The 21,683-nt window shown below is 32.7% G+C and overlaps 1 protein-coding gene across 1 annotated transcript; it reads left to right on the top strand.

Moving 5' to 3' along the window:
• The first annotated feature begins 1,370 nt into the window (after positions 1-1,370).
• Positions 1,371-2,624, top strand: LOC112083093. The gene is made up of 6 exons (XM_024150823.1): positions 1,371-1,508; positions 1,593-1,863; positions 1,986-2,085; positions 2,166-2,290; positions 2,398-2,488; positions 2,570-2,624. Exons 1-6 carry the CDS (start codon positions 1,371-1,373, stop codon positions 2,622-2,624), a joined length of 780 nt encoding a protein of 259 aa, XP_024006591.1.
• Positions 2,625-21,683: the final 19,059 nt, after the last annotated feature.

Below are 21,683 nucleotides of genomic sequence, written 5' to 3'. Positions count from 1 at the left end.
GTCTTGGAATAGAGACCAATATGGTGTTGTGGGGAGAACAAGCATAAAATTTTGAAGAAAAGTGTAGAATCTACAATAATACTAATATTTTCTTGATCACTACAAGTGTTTTGGGCAATGTCATTAATGGTTCTGTAACATTGTCAGTTACTCCTGCGTCTAAGTTTTATTTGAACCAGAAATTTCCCTGTGTTGCTGCTCTCAGGACGAGGTATAAAACTTATTTACTTATTATATTATTAGCATTGTTTATAAATATATTATTTCTTATTTTGTTAATAAATATTTTCAATAGGCTCCTTTATGATGGGATATGCTCAATGGATCGTGGTGAATCTGTTCAAGAATACTCTGCTGCAAGCCTCCAAAATCACGAGTTTCTATGTTTATCTATGTCTTAGATAAAATATTCTTGGTTGGATTAAAATATATCTATGGTCTAAAGTGTGTTTTTCCTAAGTTTTATTATTAGTCAACAAGTTATTCATATTAGTTGATGAAAACAATATCTTTTTGGTTATTTATCATTTAATATTAAAATAGTTTTGATTCATTCAGAAATCACAGATTTAAATACGAATCATACGAAATGTCTTATTCTGATTTTCATTAAAAAAAAATTATTCAACTAATATATTTGATAATTATTATACATTCAAAAAGTATCAACTCAAAAATGTATGTATTAATTTTTAAAAAATACTATTGTGTATATTTGGAAGACTATTAATATAACATAATATAACTTCTGAATTCATGTATTAGCGTGTATATATGGAAATATCATCACATTTAAATAAAATATAGGAAATTTGCCATTATTTTAAATGGATATCCTTGAATATGTACGATCTTTCCTTATTTTTGTTAAAGTACGATATTTCCTTAATATTGATACTTAATGGATCTGAATATATAAAATTACCATTATTCAAGTAGATATTTATGAAAAGTTTGGTATTATCTCTCTATTGTTGTATTTTTGTGTACCGCTATTTAAGTAAATACATAATGTACACATATCAAAACTAAAGTTTGAAAAAAATAGATTAAACACCAATGCATGTTACTGCGAATATTCAGACTACATCAGTGATTGATAGACCAAAGCATGATTCATATAAGTCGTTTGATCAATTATTATTTTTTGAAAATTCGCAACTTTACATAAAAATTCCAACAGTATATTCTGAAAGTTTCAAATAGACATAATCCATGGACAAAATACATTGAATCTACCTACTTACTTATTACGTTCTTTCCCTATATATATATGTTATCTTACCAAGAAGAATAGTTGTTCTTCAAATACACATATCAAACCAAAAAAAAGAAAAAAAAAAAAACTTTCCAAGTCCTTATCCTTCGTGATGGATTCATATGATGCAGTTCGTGATTTGCATGCATGGAGGACCGACTGGAACATTGACATCAAGGTTCTGAGACGATGGTTTATTGTTCATCGAAACGGGAATCCAGGCTTAGCATTCGTTTTTGTTGATGAACATGTAAGCTCGTGATAACATATATGTTTTTATTGTACTTTAGCATGTTATAGAATGCGATTGTCATTATCTTTGTTTATAATTCAGGGCTCTAAAATTTATGGTACTTGTGGTGCTACGTGTTATGAGTACTTTGAGAGGGTTTGCCCGAAAGGAGAATGGGTAAGACTGACCGATTTCCGCTTGATTCGGTCAGATTGGAAAAGGAAGGAAAGAGTTACTAAACACAAATCCCAGATCACTCTCAACTCAGAGACCAAGGATTCACGGATCAGGCCATTGTCTGAAGACCCCTTCATGAATTTCGTCGATTTTGATGAGATTTATAATCGTCCCTATAATCACTTGTACCCAGTCAGTATGATTTTCATTTACATTCTTTAAAAATTGACACCCAAGTAATGTTTTACAATAGTTTAGTTGTTTTAAAATTATTTTATTTTATCCATGCATGGCTAACAAAGTACTTTATTTTTGCAGATCTTATTGGAGTGTTGGTGAATGTTGGTGAACTCTTGACATCTGAGTCCTCAGATGGAAGTGCTGAAAAATCGCTGAAGTTCACTATCAAGAATCTTGAGTAAGAATACTTTAAGTTTTACTCCCATATATTATGGTAAATAATGAAGAAAATAATTATTAATTTTAATTTTGACAAAGGGATCAGACTGTTAATTGCTTGGCTCATGGTGATTTCGCTGTTGATATCAAGAACCAGACGGTAGGCGTCGATGGTCCGGTTGCGATTTGTGTATTGACGGATTGGGTAGTCAACAAATGTCAAGGTATGTGATCTATAAATTTTAATGAGGTTTTATATCATGCAAATAACCTAAATAATTATACTTTGGAATAGTTGTATTCTGATTTCTTCACTTGACTATAATTTTAGATGAAATAACCATCCATGATCATGAGAATATTGGCTTCTCACGTTTCTTTGTTACTCCACCTATTGACGAGGTTCTCATCTACCGTAAGAAGTAAGTATAAAGAAACATTTGGTTACTTAAACATCTGATTACTTAAGTAACATTATACTGATATATAAATATAATGTATAGGATTTGGGAAAGGATAAAGAAGACAATGGAGGATGCAGGAAACCATGGAATGTGATATGCATAAGTGGCAGTTCTATGAGTTTATCGTTTTAGTATTTCTCTTATTATATATTTAAGACTTCAGGGAGTGATGTTCTCCTTTCTATGTTTTCTTATGTTTTAACTTAAACTCGGTTCTGTGTTTAAATAATTATGTTTTTTTTAATCGATATTTTAATTGCTGTTATTTATATAACCTGCTGTAAAATATCTAATTAGTTAACTTAAAAAATAAATAGGTTAACCAGATAAACACTAAATTCGTAATCATAATAATTAATTTAAGACTAAAAATAATTTCTATAAATTTATATTTAATTAATAATTATATGATGTAACATTACATTTATCGTCTTGTAATTATGTGATAATAATTTGTAAGATTCAGTCTATCATATTTTATGTATCTTTAGTAGATTTTATTTTATAAATCTTACATACTTGTATAGTTAAAAAGAAATGTGAATCTAAAGAAATCACACATTTTAATATGAAGAAATAGTACATTTTAAAATCTAGAAATTTTGTAGTTGTTGGTAGTTAAACAAAAAAAAAGGCAAACTTCTGTGCAAAAAAATATTAATTAGAATTCTGTTTCCCAAAATGCTCACATATATCCACTCAAATAAGAAAATGTACAAAATTCAAGATTTAGTCATTTAACAGAAAATTGTAAACTATACATTGTACTCATCTTTAGGGTTTATCGCTTTGAAAAATTATTAGTAACTATTTAAAAATGTTAAACTCACACGTCCAAGTTGTATTCGTCTAAAACCCTAAAGACTACATCCTTAAATACGCGTATCAACATAAAAGAGTTTTTCATTATTCTTATAAACAGAATAAAGAAACACATTCTCTTAGCTTAGAATCTAGGCTCTGTTTAGTGTTTAGTTATTAATAAAACTTAGATAATAGTTCAGTGTTGGCTATAACATTAATCAGTTTTGTGCTTAACAGTAAGAAAGAAATCAGCGGATATGTTGTTGATACCAACTTTGTTATTACGTGGTTACAAACAACGTAGAAAGAAAAACTACATACAGATAAGTCAATTTATTAGTGTATGAATGAATAATCATATAATTACAAATAGTGCATATACCATAACAATGTTCAATTCTTAAAGTTCTATATCACAGTGTTACTTTTCAGGCGCTATAATTATGCCAGTTGAATTTGCCAAAGGTTGTAAATAATTAGATTCCTCTGTCAAAGTTATTTCAAGCAGAAATCCTTACAGATTGATTTGCTTTATTCTTCATTGAAAAGTAATTTTCTATCGGTTGATAGACCAATGCATGTTACACTAAGAAATTGTAAAAACAAACCAATATTAGATTATTATTACCCATAAATTAGATAACTATTCTAACGTAGATTTATTTATTAATTTGTAATTATCAGATTTTGGACTAATGAAAAGAAAATAATTATGGGTTGTGGTTTCAAGTATGATTTACCAAGTTCTTCTATTACGAAGATCCAAAATATTTAAAATTAATAAGCCTGTATCATCTGAATATAATAAATCAATCTTCTTCTAATTTTCCAGGTTTTCGTTTTTTTTTCTACTATACTATAATGTTTCAATATTTATTATTATGATTTCTAGACATTGTTTCTTATTAATTCAAAATTTTATATTTGTCTGGAACATTGTATTTTGACAAGTGAGCCTTGAATTCTTTTAGTTATACACTCTCTCATTAAGGAATATGAACTCCCAATGCATCAAACCTCTTTCTTTCATTTGCTCTTTTTGCTTGAGGATAAGCAAAGGACAAGTGTGGGGGAGTTGATATGTTCATAACTTGTATCATCTAGGTTGTATATTTCATTCCAAATCATGTCTTATTTCATGCATTTTAGGTCTTTAGATGTTGTTTTAGGACTTAGGGGTTTGCATTAGGTCCAAATGAGTCTTGCATGTTGTGGAGTGTTTACAGGTGATTTGGAAGCAGTTTGAACCTAAAAAGATGAAGCCAGGAGGAGAAATGGTGAATGAGGGTTTAAAAATGGTGAAATCAGCATTTTGGAGATTCTCGGCACTAGCCTGTACTGCGGGAAGCTTTTTCTCGGCTATTTTCATGTACCGCAGGTGGATTTCTCGGCCAAAACGCATATCGGCTGATCAAGTTTCTCGGCCAAAACTCTCGGGTGCAGATACATCTCCAAGATCGTGTTACCGGAAGGTCTTTCCGGCCGATTCAGTCTCCGGGGTCTTCAGAAAAAACCAAGATAATAGAGTCTAAATCTCAGAACAGTTGGAATCGATGAGTTTGGAGCACCGAGCTGAAAGATACGGCCACCGGAAGACAGACCAATCTCGCATCCGTTCCAGAGCAATCCCATACGTCTGGAAAGATCGCCTGTCTGGGGAGTCGTAACGTCCGATTCAGATTACAGGGTCTTCATAAAATTTGGAGATGATCAGGTCACGGATCTAGAATAGGTGGAATCATTGGATTTGGAGTCGTGAACAGAGAGTTAAGCTCACCGGAAGGCGCACTTGTCTCGCTACAGTTTCAAGACCGATCCGATGAATCACAAAGATTGCGTGGGACGATGCCTTTCCAGTCTGATTCAGCTTTCGGGGTCTTCATCAAGATATGAGATCTTTGAGTGCTTATTCCAGAACATCTGAGAGAATCCGGTTTGGAGGTATGTGCTGAAAGATACCGTCTCTGGAGTGAACACTGGTCCAAAAGCATCTTTTTGATCGTTTCAATGCACTTCCGATATGAGCTGTCCAGGGAACATCCCACTTCCCGAGCGCCGAAGGTTTCTTCACCAAAGTTTGAGATGTTTGAGTGCCCTTTCCACTGTCGCTGGTATCAAGCCATTTGGGTACATATCCTGGAAGTTACGCTCCCCCGAATGTGAAGTGGTCCTACGAGATTTGAAGTTTGCGAGATGGTTTTGCGACTTGGATAACTCGCAGCGCTTAAAGGATAATTTCTGGGAATTGAACTGCGTGTTGAGATGTGCGGGTAAGGTAACCCTGGATGAGGCCAAAGGCTCCCGAGCAAGAAAAATGCTAAGACCATTTATAACAACGACTTCTCCTTATTATTATTATTTACTTTTATATTATCTCTATAATTTAATATTATTTTTGTTAAAAAGTTAATTGTTATGTACATATAAACATAAAATTTGGGGTGTACATTCCGATTATTGTATCAAATATAAATATATCTTTTACGAGTAATACGCGAAACATAACGCGAAAAGACGCAACTTTACATAAATCTAAATACGTATATCCTGAAAAGTTTCCAATGGAAGTAACTCATCAAAATAATCCAGTGAATCTAACTTCTTCCTTAACTCATTCTTAACTTTATATATATTCGTTCTCTTGCCGAGAAATAAAATAGTCATCCTTCGAAAAGACCTAACAGAGAAATAATAAAAAACAAGTGCTTCTCTTTCATAATGGAAACCTATGATCTGGTTCATGATTTGCATGCATGGAGGGATGACTGGAAAATTGGTGTTAAGGTACTCAAGCGATGGTATAAGGCTGACGGATATGGGAAACAAGGCTTGGCGTTCGTTCTCGTGGATGAATATGTAAATTCGCCTAAATATATACGTTTTATTGTTGTTTTCCATATGATATATTTACTTAGTCATCTCTTTCACTTATAATTCGTGGCTCTAGAATCTACGCTTCATGTGGAAATATGAGTTATTCCTATTTCGATATGGTATGTCCTGAAGGCCAATGGGTAAAATTGTCCAAATTCCACTTGATTCCGGCAGATTGGGAAAGGAAAGAAAGAAACACCAGACACAGCTCTCAATCAGGCCATTGACAGAAGATCTCTTCGTGAAATTCGTCGATTTTGATGAGATCTATCAACGCTCCTATTCTCATTTATATCCAATCGGTATGATTTTCATTTGCATCCTGTAAAAATTCGAACTCGAGTATTATTTTAATGAAATAAAGGCGTAACTAACAATTAACTTTATTATGCAGATCTTATTGGTGTATTGGTAAATGTTGGTGAAGTCTTATCATCTAAAAATCTACGGAAGGAATTTTTGAAAAATCTCTAAAGTTCACCATCAAAGATCTTGAGTAAGATAATTGAATTTCACTCGCATGAATTATAGTCCACTATGAAATAAATAATTAATTACATCTAATTTTGACATAGGGATTGTGCACTCGACTGCTTGGCTCACGGGGATTTCGCTGTTGACATCAAAAACCAAACAACAGGAGTGGATGGCCCTTTTGCTATTTGTGTTTTGACAGATTGGATCGTCAACAAAGACCAAGGTATGTGATTTCAAAAATGTAATTATATTTTTACGTCACGCAAATAAATCTAATAAGTCAATTTTGGGTGAATTATGTCGTAATCCCCTCTTCTCATTTTAAATTTAGATGAAATTACCATCCATGATCATGAGAATGTTGGCCTCTCACGTTTTTTGGTTTCTCCACCGATCGGCGATATTCTCATTTATCGCAGGAAGTACGTATATTAGTTCATTTGTTTACCTAATCTTTTTATCACATGATCAATGTTTAAAAATAATATATTAATATTTTTTTTAGGATTTGGGAAAGAATCAAAAAGACGATGGAGGATGCTGGGACGGCTGCAACAGGGAATGCATAAAATGCATAAATCACTGGAAGATTAGCTTTAGTATTTTTTATATTAAGTTCTGAATTCAAAGGAGTGATGTCCTCCTTTTTTTCGTTTTATTATGTACCAAATTCCGACTTTGCAGTATAATGATCATGGTGTTTTTAACTATATTCATTACTGTTAATTATTATAAATTCTTCTGCAAAACATCTATTTAGATGGTCTAGACAATAGGTTTAACCAGATAATCGCCATATTCGTAATCATCATAATTAAATAAAGTAATATTTTGGATATATGAAAAGAGATTAAATCTAACCAATAATTTTAGTAATTAATAATTATCGAATAAATGAATTATGGAAAAATATAAATTGTATACTTAAAACGTCATTTATCGCATTGTAGTTATGTGCTAATGATTCCTGTAAAAATCGGTATTTATTTCTAATAATTTTTCTCTAAAATTAGTTGATTTTACACGAGAAAATTATAATACTTGTACAACTAAAAATGGACGTATAAATTGAGAAAATTTACATTTTAATAATAGTCATTTGACTTCATCGATTTTGTAGTTATTGGTAGTTATTCATAAATAAAGAAAACTTTCGTCCAAAAATTGTATTGATTTAGAACACTTCTTCCTAATACGCTGATATGTATCTACTCAAATAAGATAATATACATAATTGAAAATTAAATAGTTTAACATAAAATCGTGATCTAGACATTGTAGTCATTTTAAAATTGATCTCTTATAGGAATTATTAGTTACTAATAAAAAAGAAAAAATTTGTGCACAATAGTTATAATCGTTTAAAACCCTGAAAACCAAGTCTTTATATATGATCGTAAACTTACGATAGTTCTCTCACCCTTTCAGGCAAAAAAAAAGCAAAAAAAGAAACCATTCTATTAGCTTATAACTCGATTTCTCATTAGGGTTAAATCACAATGGATTCACATAACGCGAAGATCTCATATGACGTCTTGCTTGATTCATCCTCTAATGCTGATAACAATGGTAACTTAATGGTTTTCGTTTTTTAATACAAAAATTGAAGTTTATGATTTAATGTGAAAGTTTATTTTATTTTTTAATCCATCAAAAAAAAAAAGTCGTGATTCTTTTGTTATACTAAATTCTTGTAAGGAGACATGTTCGTTTTGCTTATGATGTTTAGAATGAAAATACAAATTTTATTTCTTTTCTTTCAGTTGTTCATAATACTGTTGTCCGAACACCATCACTTGAAACGGCATTCGAGAGGTTACGCCTCTATCAATCATATGATCATCTCCCTAAACATCCTTCAAGATTGCATAATCTTCCACATATTTTCGGTGTGAATGTTAGATTAAAAAAAATATACTCATTGAATGATAAATAAATTCTATATGTATTATTATTTATAGATACGCCAAAAATACCTTGTGGTTTACGAAAGAGGAATGGGCCACCCGAATTGGGTTCTAAGGTGTTTGGGTTTGGAATATTGTATTCTGAATCAGCTCATGGAGATCACACAGATGTTCAATTGGGTTGGTGGGATGTGCCCTGTCATCTCATCGATGAAATTGGTAAAATATTTCTATAATATTATCTTATTTTATAAGTCGTTACAAATATATTCATAATTTGGTTTGATGTAGGCCCAGATAATGAATTCGAATATGAAATGATTAGCAACTCAGCTAATAGAAGCATTGGTGTTTCTAATGAACATGAGCAAGACGGTAAGTCTCTTGATCAGAACAGTCTACAAGTTGATAGTTTATTATACATCTATATAGAAGTACGACTAATATATAAAAAATGTATATATATATATATATACGAAGGTCCTACTGGTGCTGATCATGACGAGTCAAATTACAAAAAAACTGATGGTGATCGAACTGATGACAGTGGTGATGGCGACATTGAAACCGATAACAAAGATGATGACGATGATGGTGATGATAGCGGTAGTGACCAACCGGATACCGATAACAATGATGATGATGACGACTGGTATGATGGTTGTGATGACGAAGAAGAATATGAAGACAGTGATGATAACGATGGCGACGAATATGAAGACGAGGAAGAAGACGAAGATAGTACTGATAGCGATGATAGTGATGGAATTGAAGAAGAAGACGAGGAAGAAGAAAGTGATGATTGTGAAGAAACCGAAGAAGAAAGTGAAGACGATGACTATGATGAGACGAACGAATGGTCTGATGGTTGTGATGAAGAAGGAGACGACAACGAGTGTCATGATGATGTTGATGAGGAAAATGAAGAATGCAAGAGTGATGATGTTGATGATATTCGGAATGATGCATCGGCAGACAAAACCGAATGTTCTGCTGATCATCGACCCAAACGTCCATTGGGAAAAAGACTATATATCAACTGTGATTTCCATGGAACATCACAAGAGCTTGTGGATGGTATCTTTGTTAAAGCTCCCCCAAAGCGCATTTGCATGCGACATAGGCTCTTTACTTCAGATTCTGAAATTGAGAACGATGATGAATGTTCCAACGACTCCTCATCAAATACAGCTATGGTGTCTCACGAGATCGAGGTGTTTCCAATAAAAGTCATACATCTAACCAATGGACCGTTTGAGTTTGAGATTAATATTAAAGTTTTGCGAGTTTGGACTCATAGTTTGCACCCATCTGAAAAGCGTCTCGAGGCTGCGCTATGTGATGACCTGGTTTGTTTACTATATAGCCCAGTTTTATATATTTACATTTATAATATTTTTGTTACATATTAATATTGTGATAATTAGACTTTAACAGTTTATATGATATGCTAGGGTGATAAAATACATGCCACTGTACCAACCGCATGCTATGCTTTGTTTGAAGACCAGATTGCTGTTGGAAGATGGGTTATGATTCGACGTTTCCAGGTTGCTCATGTCTATGGTGTTTTTAGGACAAATATTTTTGGGTTCACATACTATCGTAGATGGTGATAATTTTCATTGCAGACAAATTTTTTTCGATTTTATTGACTTCCGTGTAATCCTGAATCGCACATACAGTGACGACTTTTTAGTTGGTGAGTATGTTGATATATGTTTTATATTTTGTTTAAGGATAATAAACAATACTGATCTTACTATTGTCTTTCATTACAGAAATAATTGGTCGTGTTGTAAACGTTGGCAAATTTCATTCCTGGGAAGGTTATACATTGGACCAACTGGAGGAAAAGGGCATTGATAGCGAATACCAGTTTATCACTTTCTACTTGGAGGATTTAAGGTTTGTATTCCCTATTTAATGTTTCCCGAATTTAACTATGTGAACAATTATACGAATACAAGCATATATAATTTTGTGCTAATTATTATAATTTTGTAGGCACGTTCGTCTCTTTTGCAAATTGACTGGCAAAAGAGATTTAAAGTTCTATAAGGACTGGCGTAGTTGTGATAGCCAAAATGCTGTTTGTGTAATCAGATGGGGAATTATTGATTATATTGGAGGTATGTCAGTTGCATGTATAATCTAATGTTTGAATATGCGTGATATATTTTTAGAAAATTTCGTTTTATTTCAGGAAAGGTAACGATCTCGGCTGTTCAACCAACACTGGTAGTACTAAACTCACATGTTCCGAAAGTCGAAGAATTGAGAGAAAAGTATGGCCTGTACATACCTTTCTATGTATAGTTTCTAATATTATACATAACCTTATTTATTTATTTATTTTTATTTTTATTACACAGGATGATTAGCAGTCGAAGCTATCGTCTAAAAAGTGTTCACCATCGAGATTAGATAGATACATATTACCCATATTCACTATTCGTATTTCAAATTTATGTTTTAGGATACATTTCATAAGGTCTTCGTTTTTTTCTTTTGCGTGTTGTTCGTTTCTTTTTAATGTTCTTCAAATTCTTCATCTTCACTATATGTGAAGTTCGTATTTCATAATTATAATTATTGTTTTCGAATCATTTATTATCAATTGTTTCTCGACTATTACCTATACATGTTCCACATATTTTTTTTTAGCTAAAGTAGCTTTCATAAGCATGCGTATACAGTATATATATATATACATATATATATATATATATATATATATATATATATATATATATATCAGAATTTAAATTCTATTTGGAAATTCATATATATCGCTATTGTTACATTTGTTCTAAATCTACAACGATTATACTCATCATTCTCAAAGGTCTTCTCCCTCTTCGTAGTAGTTGCAAAAAAAAATATATATATATATATATACTTATCATACGAGATATAAAAAGGTATCTACATATTGATTATGGAAATTATGATTATTTTATTGAAATTATAAAAATATAAGCAAAATTTATATTTCTAAATTTTTTTTTAATTCATATATATATATATATATTTCTAAACAAAATTTTTAAAACTGAAAAAAGGAAATTATAAAAAAAGGAATATGTACAAAAGATGCTAATTTCATTATCATTATTATGTTTATTTTATGATTATGTTAAAATGACTGAAGACATAATTTCACGCAACTGATATTTGGTAAGAAATAACAAATTTACTTATATGAGAAATGAAATAAGTAAAATTTACATTTAAATTATGTTAAGTTTTAACATTTAACTCGATATATACAAATCAATAAAAGATCCAATACTCTTTTTATTTGCATCGATCCTAAAGACCTAGGGTTTTTACCAACTCATATATATATATATATATATATATTTATGTACGGCGGATTAATCTTCCGCATAAAATCCGTTCAAGAATTTTTGAAAAAAAGAAGAAGATGGAGTCGTCGATAGATAATAGTTTTGACACTAAGAAAGTGGTGAAGTCTTATCTCAAGCGGAAAACAATCGTCGCTGCTCTGATAGATGAAATTGATAGAACGAGTGATCGTTACAAGATAAAGGTTCAGATCATCAATCTCTGGAAATCATATCGTAAAAGCAAGGTTACATCCATAGAGATGGTATTAGCAGATGAAGTGGTAGGCAATGTTAATGTTTTATATCTATATACATGTACATAAATGATTTAGTAAAATTATGATACGAATAACTTAAATGTTAATTATGTTATTGACTATATCAGGGTTCTAGAATTCATGCAACTGTTGATGGAGATTTGGTGGAGCAATTTAATTCAGAATTGACGGAAGACCGTGCTCTATTCTTAAGCAACTTCACGTTCAAAGATTATACTACTGCATATAGGATAAGTCCTTTATCTTTTAAAATAAGTTTCTACAGGACTACTGTTATAACACCTTGTGATAACTTTCCTAGGAAACTTCCTTATAGATATTTTAAGGAATTTTCAACCATAAGTAACGGGGATTATGACAACAGTGTTTTAATAGGTATGCTAGCTATATTTTGTTTACTATATTTATCGATTTATACTATGGTATAATACATCTTATATGTACTAATTCTTTATAAATATTAATGTAGATGTCATAGGGCAGGTTGTTAGTCTAGAAACTTCTGACGTCATCGCTCAAGGAAAACTAACAAGAAAGTTGGACGTTGTTCTACGTAATGTCAGGTGAGTTCATAGTGATATAATGTATGATATAATATTTATTAAAATCATATATAATTTATTTAGTTTGTTGATTATGTACAGTGATAATCGCTTGACTTGTACGCTGTGGAGAAATTTCGGAAAGCAAGTAATCGACTAGGTGACAAAAAATAGTGCGTCTATGATCGTGTGTGTTGTTAGATTTGCTTCAGTATCAGAATGGAAAGGTATATTTGACCTTAATTGTATTGATAACAGTTGTGAAAAAAATAAGTTTATCATATACAATTTTTATGAGTTTTTTAATAACTTTAATTCTAATTCTTGTAGGAGTATACAGTATTCAAACTCTTTCAACGCAACGCAGATATTTCTCGATCCACATTCTAAACAAATTGAAGATTTTCGAGCCTTGTGAGTAATGATATCTGTTTGTTTGTGTTTACTTTTAGAGATATCATGAATACTAAACGGAATGTCTTTTGGTAGGTTGCCAACGATTACATTTGTGATATCCAATGAACATAAAGTGCATCATCATCCACTAAGTCTGTTTCATGGAGAGATGAATTCTTTGATAGAAATGAAAGAAAGACAATTCAGGGTATTGTTTATGCTGATACGGTACGTGTTCATCAAGTATATTTTAAATATATACATCATAATTATATGTTTTATATATTCCAGATTGATCTGTTTTTTAATATTTAAATCAAATTCTTTTCGAGTGTAGGAAATGAAATGTGTTACTGCTGCGACAGTTGTTCGAGTCGAATATAATCCTATATGGTATTATATTGCATGCAAAACTTGCAATAAAACAGTTCATCCAATAGAATCTGATTCTACCGATGACGATTTCCTTGCTATTTGATTGTAGAGAATGTGGCAAGGCTGTCTCAGATGTTGTAGCCAGGTAAATGGTTCATAAATTCAAAGTATTTATTTGAATAAACATTATTATTGACTTTACAAATATTCATATTTTCGTAGGTATAAGTTAGTTTTGGTTGTTTCCGACGAGGCTGGCGAGGAGATAAGATTCTTACTGTTTGATAAAATTGCAAGCGCATTTCTCCGAGTTCAGGCAGATACTTTAGCTGGGGAGGTTGCTGAGGTATATCATTTTATAATACATTGTGTACATGATCATATAATCTTATGTTATTTATATATAATATGTTTTTATATTTTGGCATCAGGACGAAACTTTGGTGCTTCCACGAGCTCTTTCTGCTTTGGTTGGGAAGAAACTCCTTTTTAAAATCGGAATAACAACGGAGAATCTGTCAAACAGGCGTCAAACTTATAAAGTTCAGATCGTTCTCGATGATGCAGATATGTTAAATAAGTTTGAAAATCATGGAATTCGATCCGTCAAACATGATTTAGAACTTAGATACTCAGGTAGAGTTGCATCACTGACACCATCGCCTGTATCAAAACGAGTTTCTGAATTCGCCATCCAAATGCCTAATGTCGACGAAAGAAATAATAGCAAGAAGAGAGGAAGAAGACAATGACTAAACACATAAGTTTTGAAATCTTCTAACTGATATTCTTAGAATTCTCGCTGTTGTTCTGGGTTTTTTTTTATATACTTTAGTACTGATATTCATGGATATTTAAATTTATGGTTTGTTTTATTTGGATGCATTATTGATTCAAAGAAAGATAAATTTAGAACAAGTACTTAACTCTCTCTATAAATTGCGTAGTAACACACATTACTTTATTGTGGAATATTTCAGTTTGTGTATATATGCGATTTTTACATTTTTATATTCTAATAGTTTCATTAACTAACACATGAAATTGTTAAACTATTAAGATACCAATTCTTCTATTTATATTAAATATTTTATAAACATAAACTCAAAAGAAAATAAAAAAATAAAGAAAATGTTAAATTAGGGTTTTTCACAAAAAAATAAATGAAAACCCTACAAATTATAGGAAAACCCTACATATGTTAAATTAGTGTTTCTCATGCACGTATTGTAATATCGTACAAAAAAAGAAAACCTAATCAGAAACTATGGCGCCGAAGAAAACGAGAATAACGAAACCTAGGGTTGTTAAGATCCCTGTTTTAAATCGTCGTAAGTGTTTCTGTTTCTTTGAAAAAAATGCATGTGTTGTTACTTTTGCTATCCCACTGAATTACCTATTATCATTAATATAGCAATCGTTTCAAGGGCTGAAACGTATGCACCAACGTTGCCAAAGTCAGTTTATCATCAATACATTGATATAGAATCTATTGGACGTGTTGGTATGACAAGAATAGCCAGACAAAATAGACTGAATATCATTCGATCCAAGCGTGGTTTACGAACAATAGGCAATTAAAAAGGTTATATAGATTTAATACAAGATTATATTGATTTATATTAAATATTGTAACTAACTTTATCTGATTGTGTAAATTTATAGATATATTGCCAGAGTCCGTTGATGTCGATGATGTTCTATGTTTAGTCGCTAGTGATTCGGACACGGACGATGACAAAGATTCAGATGCTGTTCCACCAAGTAATTCGAACAAACGACGACCAAGACCAAAAAAACAGAGACCACCGAATTACCCTGAATTTAATTCATTTGCGAGTTTTGGCTTGATGGAAAGTGGTACAAATCGAAACCAATTCCCTTTTATTAGTATATACAAGTTATTATATTTTAAAATTTTTAAATCAATTATAGGTTATTATGATGATGGTGATCAATCTTACATATGTGACTATTGTCATGCTTTAATGTGGTTCGGAGAACGTATAAACAAGCACTCTCTATCGTCTACTCCAGTTTTCACGATGTGCTGTCAAAGTGGCAAAGTTCAGCTACTGTTATTGAAAGCTCCCCCAAAAACGTTGTTAAAGCTATTGTATAATCGCGATAACACGAGGAAGCACTTCCGTGAATACATAAGGGCATACAATATGATGTTTTCGTTTACGTCACTTGGTGGAAAGGTTGATAATACTATAAACAACGGTAATGGTCCGTATCTATTCTAAATGTGTGGTGAAAATTATCATTTGATCGGAGATATGTTACCAGCACCTGGCAAACAATCAAACTTCCTACAATTATATATCCATGATACCATCAACGAAGTTATAAATAGGATGAATGCTTATAGGTAATATTCGATTTTTATATATAATATAATGTTATTATTAATCTATATCAATAAAGTGTTTCATTTTTATAAATAATAATAGTTCCAAAACGACTGTTCAGGGATGTCGGTAATTCGAGCAAGCTGAGAGCAGATATCGTGGAGCTTCTGAAGAAGATGTTAGATGATCATAATCCTCATGTTAAAGCCTTAAGAACTACACGCGAACGATTTGTTGGGAATCAAAATTCTAAAGGTTTTAAGTTGGTTCTTGCAAGTGGCCGAACTACTGATGGTCGAACGCATAACTTACCTACTGAGAACGATGTGGCGGCTTTGATACCTGGTGATTTAAATATGTTAACAGAAAAAAGAGACATCGCTATTCAAAGCAAGTCTGTAGGTTTATACCGAATAAGTGAGTTGCATCCGGTTTATTTACCTTTGCAGTATCCGTTATTATTTCCGTATGGTGAAGATGATTTTAGATTAGGTATCGATATTGGCTATGTGGATACATCTGGAAGGAAACGCACAACCGTGACAATGCGCGAGTTTTTCGCATTTCACATTCAAGACAGGCATGGAGAATCCCCAATATGATGTCTGGGAGATTGTATCAGCAGTTTCTGGTTGACGCATATACGATGGTAGAATCAAATAGGCTTCGTTATATATGGCATAATCAAAAGAAGCTAAGGTGTGACAACTTTGATAAGATTGAACAATCTGGTGAACGTGGCAATAATGATCTTTCTGGACAAGGAAAAAAGGTGCTTATACCTGCTTCATTCACGGGAAGTAAGAGATTCATGAGGAAACATTACCTAGACGCGATGGCAACATGCAAGTACCACGGATACCCGGATTTTTTCATAACAATTACTTGCAATCCAAAATAGCCTGAGATAACGAGGTTTTTGCAAAAACATGATCTAAAGATCAAGGATCGACCAGATACTTGTTGCATGATTTTTAAAATGAAGCTCGGTAATTTAGTGAATTATATAACGAAAGACCACGTTATGGGCCACGTTAATTCAGGTATGTCAAAAAGATTAAATATAAGTAAAGAGTCATAATATATAAATCGTGCCAAGTTATATTTAAAGTATAGGTACTAATTCAATTTATTACATATATTTTTAACTTTTTATATTTGTTTTACTTTTATTTCAGCGATGTATACCATTGAATTCCAAAAAAGAGGATTTCCACATGCCCACATGGTTGCTTTCTTGAAACCCGAATCCAAACTACCAACAGGCGAGGACATAGATAGATTTATATTAGTGGAGATACCGGACAAGGACTTGGATCCAATTTTGTACGAAATTGTTGGAGACTTGATGATACATGGACCATGTGGTGATGACAATCCAAAAAATGTTCGTATGCAGAGAAAAGGTGTACAAATTCTTTCCTAAGCCTACTGGATCAGTTACTAAAATTGATGATGCTGGCTTCCCCATCTATAGGCGTCGTATAGATAAAAGAACCATTCTCAAGAGGGGTGTTTTGTGTGATAACCGACATGTTGTCCCATATAATCCAAATCTCTTAAAGCGTTTTCGGGCACATGTTAACGTTGAGTGGTGCAATCAAACCCGGTCTATAAAGTACCTATTCAAATATGTAAACAAGGGTCCAGATTACATTAGAGCAGCGATCGAGGATGAAGACGGTAAACCCGTTATATCCCAAGATGAGGTTGAGCAACATTACAATTGCAGGTAACTTTCCGAAACTAATTATTAAGATTGGATCACTTTAATAATTACTTAAGTATAATTAAAAAAACATGATTATTTATTTCTATTTTATTTGCTCATTCTTAGGTACAATTCACCATATGAATCTTCATGGAGGCTTCTAAAGATTTCTACACAGTACCGAACCACGGCAGTAGTGCAACTTTCGTTTATTTGCCTGGTAAACAAATGTGTATATATCACGAAGGAGAGAGCGTTGACCAAGTGTTAAACAAGGCATCGGTAGGTCAGTCACAATTTCTAGCGTGGATGGAGGCAAACAACGAATATGCCTTGGAAAAGACGCTAACATATGCTGATTTCCCAACAAAATTCGTCTGGGTCTCAAAGCAGCGGAAATGGAAAATACGAAAATAAGGTTTTGCCATAGGCAGGCTGGTGTATGTCTCACCTTCCGTTGAAGACGCATATCATTTGAGGATTCTTCTCAATATAGTGAAGGGCCCTGAGAGTTTTGATGACTTAAAAAAGGTTAATGGTGTTATATACTCTTCTTTTCGAGAAGCATGCTTTGCGCTTGGTTTGTTAGACGACGATAAAGAATATATCGATGGAATTAAAGAGGCCAGTCTTTGGGGAACTGGAAAGTTTATTCGTAAGCTTTTTGCTATAATGCTTCTTTCGAGTAGTGTAGCAGTTCCGATCAACGTCTGGAATACTACTTGGCAAATATTAACTGAGGATTTCTTATATCATAATAGGCGTGAAGAGAATGACTTAGGTAAGATGGATTTGAAATTATAAACTATTTTACAAGAATCACATTATCTTAGTTGCTTACATACTTATTTGTATATCTAGGTTTGGTGTTGACTGAAGCCCAATATAAGAATCTTAGTTTGTCAGATATAGAGAAGTATATGCGCAGAACGGTCATTCATTATCCGACTATAAAGGAGAGATGCCAGTCCCTGATGATATTGGAAAGTATAAGAAATCAAATCATCTAATCCGGGACGAGAAATCATACGATCGTGCAAAACTTGCAAACGATCATGTTAAGTTGTTTTCAACAATAACCAATGAACAGAAGGATATCTACAATGAGATAATGGATGCAGTTACAAGAGGTGTCGGTGGGATGTTTTTTGTTTATGGATACGGTGAGACAGGTACAACATACTTATGGAGGCTTTTAGGCGCTGCTCTTCGTTCTCAAGGAAAAATAGTTCTCAATGTTGCATCAAGTGGCATTGCAGCATTGTTATTAGAGTGAGGAAGAACAGCGCATTCTCGGTTTGGAATACCCATGGTTGTGAACGAGTATACATTCTGTAATGTGAGTTCTGGATCACATCAAGCAGAGTTGATTGAAGCAGCCGATCTTATTATATGGGATGAGGCTCCGATGATGAGCAAGCATTGTTTTGAGACACTAGATCAGACTATGCGTGATATATTAAAGTGTGATAAGGTATTTGGTGGAAAGGTCGTTGTTTTGGGTGGTGACTTTCGACAAATACTCCCCGTTATTGTCGGAGGCAACAGCTCATAGACTATATTGGCAACTGTGAATTCGTCTCATATTTGGTCTGATTGCAAAGTTCTGCAGCTAAAGACAAATATGAGACTGCTTCGTGGCGATAATGATTTCAATAATCAAGAAATTGAAGAATTCGCCAAGTGGATCTTGGATATTGGTGATGGAAAACTAAATATTCATGATACCATAGAAGATGAATTAGAAATTCCAGCAGATTTGCTGATAAGCGGAGAAGGTGATCCTGTGAAGAGAATAGTCTCGGAGATTTATGGTCAATCTTACACAACCACCCGTGAACCAATTTTTTTTAAGGAAAGGGCAATACTCAGTCCACGGAATCAGGATGTCGACGTTATCAATGAATTCATGCTATCAGAACTCAAAGGTCTTCGTTATATGATTTCTCATAACTCCTTTTAATATGTATTTATATTATATAATATATCAGTACTAACATAGTTTGAATTGTTTTGATTAGGTGAAGAACATGAATACCTTAGTGCCAATAGCATTGATACTTCAGACACAAGCAAAATAGATGAAGTCGTCTATACACAGGAGTACCTTAATAGTATAAAGGTATCAGGGCTGCCAAATCATTCTCTCAAGTTAAAGATAGGAGCTCCAATAATGTTGCTTAGAAATATTGATCCTAAGGGTGGTTTATGTGATGGTACGAGGTTGCTTATTACTCGGTTAGCTAGGCATGTAATCGAGGCAAGCCATATCACCGGGAAGAAAATAGGAAAAACGATTATCATACCTAGAATGTTTGTGTCACCACCAGAAGCGAGGTTTCCTTTTAGAATGCGCCGGAGGCAGTTTCCTATTACCATAGCTTTTGCTATGACTATAAACAAAAGTCAGGGTCAGACTCTACAAAAGGTGGGATTATATTTACCAAAGCCAGTGTTCTCTCATGGTCAGTTTTATGTTGCCGTGTCTAGAGTTACAACACGCCAAGGGTTGAAGATTCTTATTACAGATAAGAATGGCAAAGCACAGAAGAAGACAATGAATGTTGTTTACAAAGACGTGTTTATAAACATTTATAGAAACTCGCATTTGATTTGAACAGGTTGTTTTGTTTGCTACTAAAAGTATGTTTTAGATTACATTGGATATTAGTTATGAGATTTTGGTGGTCATTGGTATTTTTAAACTGTTTTATCTTTTGAATTTTCTTATATTAAACTGATTTATCTTTTGGATTTTCTTATATTATGACTAAGTGTTAATTATGATAACGTTTTAAATAGCTCTGTTTGTTTGAACTCAAACATTAGTAAATGAACAGTTGTTATAATATGATTTTTTAAGTATATAGATTTAACATTATAAAAATCAAATTTATAAGCTTCCAAATATGTTTTGAATATTACATTTTAAACTCAAAAAACTTTTCCAAATGTGGTTTGAATATTACATTTTAAACTCAAAAAATTTTTCCAAATGTGGTTTGAATATTACATTTTAAACTCAAAAAACTTTGGAAGATCATCAGCCTGCGCAGGGCGCGGACCAGCCACCTAGTTATATATAACGTACACATTTAACTTATCATTTTTGTTTGTCGTCTAAACATCTAAACATCCCAAGATAAAAAAAGCACTTGGAAAAATATTAAAATTATTACATATTCTTTACTCATAATCGGTCAGATGATGGCTAGTTTTGTCTTCTGTATTCTAATTTTAACATCGATTGCTAGTTGTAGAAAAGATAGAATGTGCTTTCTTATTCGAAAATCAACTCATACACAATTATATACATCACCTATTGACGGTGAACCCTCACATAATATATACACAAGACCCAATCCAATATATTACGATCCAATACTTCCTCTCAAATTAGAGCATGGAGATTAACAATGCTCAACTTCGACACTAATCGCTTAAACTGTTGTCAACCAAGCAGTTTTGTTAATAAAATCTGCAATTTGATCGCTCGTACTAACATGCATAGTAGATATACGTCCATCACGAATAACATCACGAACGGCATGACATTCAGCCTCAATATGTTTAATCTGCTCATAATACACCCACTACAAAAAAAAATCACGATTTCTGACGGAATTTCCATCGGGTTTTTTTCCGAAAATTTTTTTTAACAGAATCCTGACCGAAAACTCAAAAATAACCGATGGTTAAAATGTCGTCGAAAATAGGTTGGTATTTCTGACAGATTTTCGACCGGTACTTAAAATAGTCAAACCCCTATAATTATTTTCGATCATGGATGGATAAGCCTCGTCTTGATCCAACATTGGGAAAACTAACCGATGAGTATGCAAGTGGTGTTCAAAAATTTATGACCCTTGCGACAAAGAATAGTGAGAGACTTGAAAATAGTAAAATCTATTGTTCTTGTCTTATATGTCGGAATTACAGATGAGACTCTGTTAGAAGACTATGGAATCACTTGTATAGGAATAGGTTTATGCCGGGATACAAGATTTGGTATACACACGGAGAAACTGATTCAATGGTACATTATTACAGCAATGCTTCTGGTAAGATAGAAGAAACAACAC

The sequence above is a fragment of the Eutrema salsugineum genome, unplaced genomic scaffold (assembly GCF_000478725.1).
Source record: "Eutrema salsugineum unplaced genomic scaffold, Eutsalg1_0 scaffold_7, whole genome shotgun sequence".
NCBI classification, from domain to species: Eukaryota; Viridiplantae; Streptophyta; class Magnoliopsida; order Brassicales; family Brassicaceae; genus Eutrema; species Eutrema salsugineum.
The sequence above is the reverse complement of the archived record's forward strand: the minus strand, read 5'-3'. Positions and strand labels throughout refer to the sequence as shown.